We start from the raw sequence: 9,170 nt of genomic DNA, 5'->3' as shown, positions 1-9,170 counted from the left end.
CTTTAACTGCCACACTACCAAACGGTTAACCCTTTCACTGTGACAATAGGGAAGGTTAACCTTCTGTAGTGTGGTAGTGAAAGGGTTAACGGCTGGGACCATGGCAACCGGAATAGCTTCCAATCAAGAAGTCTCAAAGAACTGATTTGGGTGATCAAAAAAACGTCTGTTGAAAAAAAGTAACATGCCAACGACATTTACCACTACAAAACTGTACAATTTCATAAAATCTATAGCACACAATAGAAAAGCAAGTAGTCATGTACAGGAGAAATAAGGTTAAAGGGTTAATCATACTACTCTTCCCATGAACACTAAAACATGGTCATCATGTCAGTCATACCCTGAAGCTTTTCCAATCCTAGTCAAAATCCTTCAAAAAGAGTATGTCAGGGAGACATTCTATATTTTAAAGCAGTTTCAAGTAAGCCATACATTCAACTTCTGGATACACGACTAAAAAAAAAGGGGGGGAGTCGCACAGAAAAAAATACCCGCATAGAAACAAAAAAAAAATACAACTACAGTAGTTATATCAAAAGTTCCAACTAAAAATAACTCCTTGTGATTTGTTCAAATGAAAGGGGGAAGGGGGATCCAGCTAATCTACGCAGAGTTCATGTTCAGAGTGAGGTCTACTGTGAATATTGATTGTACCAGTCATTGAGCAAAAAAAAGGCGAGCAATACTATTGCCACCGTGAAACATCAAAAAAAAATATATATATAATAAACTACACGTGGCATACTGGATAAAACTGCACTAGTGGTTTTTCCAACGCCCTAATTCACTGCGATTTTACCCTCCTCCATGAAATGTGGGAACTGCGACTTTGGCACCATGTCGGATCGGTTCTTCTCGAGCTCGGCCATGGCGCTCGGCAGGCCGGAGTGAGAGCCGTCCATCTTCATCATCAGGCCGCCGGTGGAGCCCACCAGCGGCCCCCCGGCCAGGCTCCCGGGGAGCGGGATGCCGCCGCTCTGGATGACGGAGATCTCGTTGGCCTTCATGCTCAGGCCGTTGCTGAAGGCGGCGGCGTACTGGTTCCACAGGGAGGGGTTGAAGTTCATGGGCGGCGGCGGGGGCGCCAGCTCCTTCGGAGGCTGCATCATCTCGGGGATCATCTTGGCCTCGGCGCTCATGGCCATCAGGGCCATTGGGTTGTCCAGAGACAGCCGCTGGCCACGCCGCGACGCGTTGTTCCACATGTGGGTTCCCACGTGCACCTGAACCAATAAGACACGGAACTCGTTAGCAATCCAGTGGAATAAAAAAATTAAATAAATAATAATAATAATAAAAAAAAAAAAAAAAAAAAAGGGAAAACGGTGATGTTTGACCGACTCATCCAAAACCCTGCCCCCTTTCCTTGATCCTACAATCACAACGGTCGCTTCCCTCGGACAAAATTGGAAGTTGTGATTGGAGGATCAAGAAAAGAGGGCAGGGTTTGAGATTATATATATCAAGATTATAGTGTCTATTGTAAGCATAATTATTGTAATGTATAATATAACTGATAGGGCATACAGACCCTCATCTGCACCTTGATTACACTGCCTACTTGCTCATATGCGTATACTCAATTAATTATATTGTGTACACAGTTCCCATTTGTACTTTTCTACTGTACCATAATTTTATTACCTGTATTATGTATTCTACTATTACCATGTACCTGTACCCCCCCCCCCCCCCCAAGGGGATCAATAAAGGAATACTTTATGTTATCTGGATGGGATTTGTGTATCCAAAAAGAATACTTGTGAAATCACACATCAGATTAACAAAAGACTGATATTAGTCAAAATGCACCGAGATGGATTACGATTGAATAAGTTTTAATTTATCGGTAGAGAAACAAAAGTCTTTGAGCCCATTCCCCGGGCACGCGGCTACAACAAACCCTTACCTTCAGATTCCCCTTGGTGGTGAACGCCCGGCCACAGATGGTGCAGGCGAACGGCTTCTCTCCCGTGTGCGTCCGCTCGTGGATCTGCAGGGCGCTGGCGGAAGAGAAGTTCTTGCCGCAGACGTTGCACAGGTGTTGCTTGCTGGACCGGCGGGGTGGACCGGCCGAGTTAGGCGAGGAGGACATGCCCGTTCCCTGAGGCATCTGGGAGCCAAACAACCCGTGGGGACTCAGGGGATTCTCTGACGGGATCTTCATCTCCAGACTGGAGAGGCTCGTCTTCATCTCCAAGCCGGAGAGGCTCGAAGATGGCATCCTCAGAAAAGGCAAGTGACTGGGAGCTGTGGAGACACGGAGAAGACGCTAAGTATTCCACGAGCCATCGTTGTGCAATCGAGTCGACCGTTTAATAAGAACGAATGGCGCGACGTAAATCCACACAAAACGCATGATTTAAAAACTTACCATACTCTCCATTGGTGAAGGGCAGATCAGGCTCTTCTTTGATCTGTTTTGTGACGAAGCTGCTTGGCGCCGTGAGGTCCAGGGCTCCACTCGACTCGTTGCCGTCCTCCTGAGTGCCACAGTCGGATTCCTGTCTGGACAGGTTGCGGGAGAAGTCCTGGTGCGTGGCAGACCCGGTGCGGTTGAAGTCCTCGTGCGTGGCGGACCCGGTGCGGTTGAAGTCCTCGTGTGTGGCGGACCCGTTGCGGTTGAAGTCCTGGTGTGTGGCGGACCCGTTGCGGTTGAAGTCCTGGTGCATGGCGGACCCGTTGCGGTTGAAGTCCTGGTGCATGGCGGACCCGTTGCGGTTGAAGTCCTGGTGCATGGCGGACCCGTTGCGGGAGTAGTCCTGGTGCATGGCGGACCCGTTGCGGGAGAAGTCCTCGTGCATGGCGGACCCGTTGCGGGAGTAGTCCTCGTGCATGGCGGACTCTGGAGATTTCGACGGGTTGTTTCCCATGTGATGGTGCACAGGCGAGGAGGAGTGAAAGGACATGGCAGAGTCGGAGATGCCGGGACTGTGGCCGTTCTGATACTCCGGCTCCCTGGCGGCCGAGGGGTACTCCGGTTCCCTGGGGGCCGAGGGGTACTCCGGCTCCCTGGGGGCCGAGGGGTACTCCGGCTCCCTGGGGGCCGAGGGGTACTCCGGCTCCCTGGGGGCCGAGGGGTACTCGGGCTCCCTGGGGGCAGAGGGGTACTCGGGCTCCCTGGGGGCCGAGGGGTACTCTTTGGGGGTCCCCTCGCTCTCAGACGCCGTGCTGCTCTGGCGTCTCAGGGCGAGGGCCGAGGTGAGGTTCTTCAGAACATCTAGGCTGGAAAAGGCGGAGAGGGGAGGGGGGCCTTGGTGTTGCGGTTCCTGAGACGTCAACGGTTGGTCGGAATCCGGGCCGTCGCCGCTCTTCTCGTGGGAGTCCAGGTCTGCCTCGTGGTCTTCCATGCTGTCGTCGAAACCGGTTCCGTCCATGGACTTGTCGTCTGGCAGGGAGGAGTCCATGGCCTCGGCGGCCTCGTTCGGGGTCTCCGCCACGGGGGTGTTGGGGATCTGCCCGCCCATGTGCATGCGGATGTGCTGCTGCAAGACCACGGCGTTGGTGAACTTCTTCTGGCAGATGGGACACGAGTGCTGCATTTTGAGCGGCGTGTTGGCCCTGTGGACTCCATAATGGGCCTTGAGGTTCCCCTTGGTGGAGAAAGCGCGCCCGCAGATTTTGCACTTGTAGGGCCTCTCGCCCGTGTGAGTGCGGTAATGCATCTTCAGGGAGCTTTGGCAGCTGAGCACCCTGTGGCAGATGACGCACTCGTTGGGGTCACTGGTCCTCTTCTCCAGGCCGTCCACCATCTGCTGGAGCTTGGCGGTCCCAGAACTGTGCTGTTCTCCCGGGAGGAGGACGGAGCCGTTCATATGATGCAGAGTTCCCATCAGCTGCTCCTTGGAATCCTGGTGCTGGCGGTCCGATCCCATCTCATGGACAAACATGTTCGAGGACACCGACGTGGCGTCACTCGTCGACGGGGAGGGTCTATGGGTGAACAGGTCACTACCAAAGCCCTCAAACGGTGCAGGCTTGAACACCGGTAAGGCTAAGGGGTGGAACCCAGGGGGGGGATGACCCAGCGTAGGCTTTATGTCAAGTGTGGGCTTTGGTGGGTCGATCTGATTGGACTCTTCGATGGGCATGGACATGCCGTAAGGGATGCCGCTGCTCGTGGGAACGTTGTCGAGGTGCTCGGGCACCGGGTGGGGGTTCATCCTGATGTGAGGGTACTTGTCTCTGTGCCTCTGGAAATGCACTTTGAGGTTCCCTTTGGTGGTGAAACGGTTTCCACAGATGTTGCATTTGAAGGGCCTCTCTCCGGTGTGAGAGCGCAGGTGGATCTGGAGAGCACTGTCGTTCCCGAAGCTCTTTCCGCAGTACTTGCACTTGTGCCTGTACACCGACTCGCCGTTCTTAGAAGAGTCAGGCGGCAGGCTGGTGGGCATCTTGCTCTTGGGTTTTTTAGAGGGATCAACACCGGGCTGGAAACTGGAGAAGGCACCGGAGAAAGCCATGGCCACCGGGGTCTGGGGCAGCAGCGCAGGCAGGCGGCTGACCAGCTCCGGGATGCCCTTCATCATGTCCGATTTAGCAGCCATCGCCCCCCGACCTCCAGCCAGAGGGCTAGGGAGGGCGCTGGGTTGAGGTAGTCTTCCCTGCTTCATGGTCTCTATGGAGAGGCTCTGACTGCCCGTCCTTTTCCCTATCAGGGCCGCTGCTGCGGAGAGCTGTTGGGAGAGGTGGGCGCCCAGGGCCTTCAGGGGGTCGACGGCGGCCCCCATCGCCGAGCGGAGACCCTGAGGCGCCATCATGGCCACCTGGATTCTGATCTGTTCCGTGAGCTGGATCTGTTGGAGCTGCTGCTGCTGGAGGCAAACCAACTGTTCCAGGATCAGGGGAATGGCCTGCTGTACGTCCTGGGGGGACAGGGGAGACATGCGATTCGAAGAATGCTGAGTGACGGCCACTCTGGTGGCGGACATGGACTCCAGGGTGACGTTCGAGTCTTGCAGCTTCGTGGAGGACTGGCACCTCCTCCCGGGACTCGCCGGGAGCTCCGCGCGTTCCCGCTGGCCGGACTCTTCCGTGGGCGATTTGGTCTCTTCCTCCTCCTCCTCCTCCTCCTCCAATCTTTCCACGGACTCGGCGTTGACATTCGATAGGGAGTGACCGCTGGACTGGCCGTCGTCATGGTCACTGGGGGGGCCGTCGGGGGAACCGTGTGAATATTCCTCCGGCATCTCGCCGCCGCCGTCGTCTGCCTCTTTCATGACGACCACCTGCTGACTTTTAGTGCAATTTCTCTCGTGGTCGAGGAACTCGTCCTCGTCGAAGAACTCCGCGCAGCACTTGTTGCAGACTCTGGTCTCGTCCATCCTGAACCTCTTCACCTCGTTCCCTTCAGCTTGAGCGTCTGGAAGAATCCCTAGAACAAGATGAGAACAAGTTAGATATCTGTATCCTCATACATTTGAGTCATTTTTATAACTGCAACAATAATAAAAAATGAAACGTTTGGCAGTATCGATATAAAATGAAAATAGTTCCATGGTAGAAAACACGCCTCGACCGTATGATTGGAAATGTGATCAAAAACCTTGAATGCCCTCCAACTGACTCTGAAGTATCCGCCTTAGCCGATTTTTCATTGATTATTCTTATTTATTGTGCCTATATATATGTATGAAATTGCAGACTTGTTTTGTAAGCTTGTCAACACTGTAAATGAGAGGGTCACCTGTCTTACTAGTTGAACAATTATACAATGAGCTCAAAGTTATGGCTATTGGGTGCTTCACAGTGTGTTCGCACATCAAAGAAGCGTGGATTTGCCCGTTACCTAAAACACCAGCAGAGGGCAACCATCTACTGTAAACATTATTTAAAAAAGGAGACAGGCAGCCTCAGGTCCAGAGTAGAGAATGAAGAACAAAGGCTTCTTTGTAGTAATATTATTTTTAGAAATATCAGTACAATTTACAGACCTAGTTGCCAGTATTCTACTACTACAATCATTAAAAGTCAGAAGCCCATCTAGGTTGTGTAATTAATCATGCATGTTCCAAACCGTGTAGGTATACAATTGAGACCCATCTCTTATATATACTTCTGTTCCCCCCCACCCCCATCTTATGAATTAGTGTTGTTTACAGTGATTTCATAGTTTCCATCGTCCACTTATCTAAAAGTTCTGCCGTCGCTCATCAAGTCTATTTTCTATATTTGGGGACGAATGGTTGGTCGTTTGCGTCTTGTATGTATTATTTATTATGCAGTTATTTCTAACAAAGGGTGCCCAACACAACATATGTATGAAATGGTGTGGCCCGTCATTTGATGCATTCGTGCCAAACGACGCCACTCAAAGAAGAATTTACACCTCAAAGCTCAAAGCAATCATCTCAACGGCGTGATGAAAATTTTGAGTGCCTTTCAGGCTTTCACAACACTTGAAACCGGAATTAAAAAGAGAAAAAAAAGTGTGCATTTTAAATGCATGTATGCTCAACAAGAAGAGGCCATTTCACAACTGGCTGCATTGTGTCAGATGCTAATGTTCTAAAGGAGGAGGGGGTGGTGGTAGACCACCTGTTTGCATTCTCCTGCAGCGAAACTGTCGGGACTTGTTAATTGCTCACCAGGCATCTCCTCATAGAAGAGCGGGTTGAAAAAAGTTGCAAATCGCATTGCATTGTATTCAGAGAGATGTGCTCTCATTGTCAAACAACAAAACTATGAATGGGCGCTTAATAATAACGGTGGCGTGCAGAGAGAGAGAGAGAGATGAAGTGCTCTTATCAAGATTATAGCAGACAATACAGACGCAATTCCTTATTATTATGCAAAACGTCTGGAAATCAGCAAAGAGAGTCGATTTTTTTTTACCTGCCCTGTAGAAATAAGAGCTCTGCATGTACTTCCCAGGCAAATGCAACAAAACGGTGCAGTTTTAACATTAATTAGTCATGATATATATATATTTCGCATATGCTATGGTCGGCAGGTGGTTTTTTTTGTTGCACATTGCATGTACTTTTTGATACAGATTTACAGTTGTTGCACCACCCCCTCTCTCTGCAGGTCCAAACCCCATCGGATTGGGTGTTATTAATTAAAATCGGGCTGAATCTTTTTTTTAAACAACCAATGCATGTTTCAGTCCTGCAGCCCATCGATTATAAATAAAATGGATGTTTCAAAAAGAAGGAGGAGGAGAGTAAAAAAAAAAATAACGCAGTTCGACTGTTTGGCCACTTGGTGGCGCATTCGCTGTATGTATGTGATCAGCTCTGCTCGGCTGGGAGTTCAGGACACGAGGTGAGAGATATTCAATTCATTCAATGAAGATATTGTTATATATTTAAAAACTACATTAAAAACGCAAGTGGCACGTTCTTCATAAACAAGAAAAAACGGACAACCATGGAGGGAGAGAGAGAGAGCAGCCCCCCCCCCTCAGGCTTGGGTCATAATTAGATGGTAGTAGTGTCCTGCAGCTTTTGCATAGGGCAACACCAAGCCCTGCACCCCCACCCTGCTCCAGTCCTGCTCCATCCCTCCCCCACCCCTCTCTCTCTCTCTCCACACATGTACGAAAGGAAACAGTCATGCATTAAACTGGGGGATTTATTGCCTTTAGGTTCAGCTTTACTCCCGAGTCACATTTCATACACAGTTGTTGGGGCACCTTTGTTAAAAAAAACTGCATTTTACATGCAGACACACACAAAAAACACTCTACTTATCACGACATTCCTCCCCAAATATAGAAAATTAGACTTTGATGACCCGACAGTAGAACTTTTTTTTTACATGAGTTGATTTGAATGAAAGGAGGGAAACAATGAAATCATTGTAATAAACACCCAATTCATAAGATGGGAACCAAACACAAGTAGCCTAATATATATATAGCCTATATGTGAGACGTGGTATTAAGAGTTAAGAGCTGATACGGTTCGATATGAGAGACGTATACAATCAAACTAATCATTCTCAGCCTGTATTAATGTCAACTCGCACAGAAACAGCAGCAAAGCAACGAGCGACTTTGTGGTTTGGTTTGACAAACTAACAAAGTCACATTCTGGTGTAAAAATTCAACAGGTAGACGAACTCATTCCCAGAGAAACTCAAAAACGGAATTCCAACTTTGCTATAGAGTAGCTCCACATAAGAAGCAAAACAAAAAAAACTAAATACATCAAATGTATGGTCATGTAAATATATTTAATTTTTTTTTTAAATATTAAAATCCAAAAATATTATCCGCAAAATCACTCCCATCCAGGTTATAATAAGTAGGTTATCTGACCTGTTGGGGACAAAGTGCGAGAGAGGCTACAACCACACACAGAAAAGATTAAAAAAAAAAGTAATAAGTGAAAAATGTGCAATTTCTCAACTCTTTACACAAAAACTAGCCTCGGTTGTTTTTGTTGTTGTTTTTTCATTATTATCAAACATGGTCAGTTGGTCAAGCATTGGAAGTTACAACAGGTCAAAGTGCAACAAAGGTAACCCAGCCCTAGAAGAAGTCGCGGTGGGCGATGATTAAAAAAAATAGATTCCCATATGGTTTTTTTTTAGGCTGAAATAACTCCAAATAATAAACTTTAGTTTCCCCCCTCCAGCACCCTCCAGACTCACCGGGGTTCAGCTGCTGCGGCCGGGGTTGCTTGCGCCTCGACATGGCGGTGCCAGCTCCGAGTCCGACCATCTGCAGTAAATATTGTCCTCCTATACTTTTTCTTTTACAAATTCTTCTTCTTCTTCTGGCTTGTGTGTGTGGGAAAAATTAGCCCCTCTGTGCTGAGGAGTTAGAAATGCGCATGTCAACGTAATTATTATTATTATCAATAATGCATTGCGATTTATCACGGTTCCTGCTCTGACAGCTGATTGGCCGCGGTCCAAGTAGCCCCCTCGCACATTATTCAAATGCGCTCCTATTGATGAGCGGCGGCGGCGGGGGGCGGGGCCGGGTGACGTACGCGCACAGGGGCGGGGCATCGACTCCTCTCTGTCTCTGTCTCTCTCTCTCTCCTCGTTCATGAAAATTATTGTCACTGGGAGAGAAAAAAAAGTTTGGTCGTCTCTCTCTTCCCCCCCCCCCACTCTCTCTCTCCCTCTCTCTTCCTCTCACTCTCCATATCTCTCTTTCTCTCCCTGCCTCCCTCTCTCTCCCCCCTCTCTCCCTCTCTCTCTTTCTCTCTCCC

At 49.1% G+C, this 9,170-nt stretch overlaps 1 protein-coding gene across 1 annotated transcript; it reads right to left on the bottom strand.

The window, feature by feature from the left end:
• Window positions 1–782: 782 nt before the first annotated feature.
• Window positions 783–8,644, bottom strand: sall4 (spalt-like transcription factor 4; the record flags this gene model as incomplete). Its single annotated transcript, XM_084313333.1, has 6 exons — window positions 783–1,226; window positions 1,913–2,253; window positions 2,378–2,511; window positions 2,815–2,988; window positions 3,142–5,377; window positions 8,602–8,644. The coding sequence occupies 6 exons, from the start codon at window positions 8,642–8,644 to the stop codon at window positions 783–785; spliced, it is 3,372 nt and encodes a 1,123-aa protein (XP_084169459.1).
• Between the last annotated feature and the right edge of the window lie 526 nt (window positions 8,645–9,170).

This window comes from Notolepis coatsorum, assembly GCF_963971535.1.
Source record: "Notolepis coatsorum genome assembly, chromosome: 4".
NCBI lineage: Eukaryota > Metazoa > Chordata > Actinopteri > Aulopiformes > Paralepididae > Notolepis > Notolepis coatsorum.
This window is presented reverse-complemented; position numbering and strand designations above follow the sequence as displayed.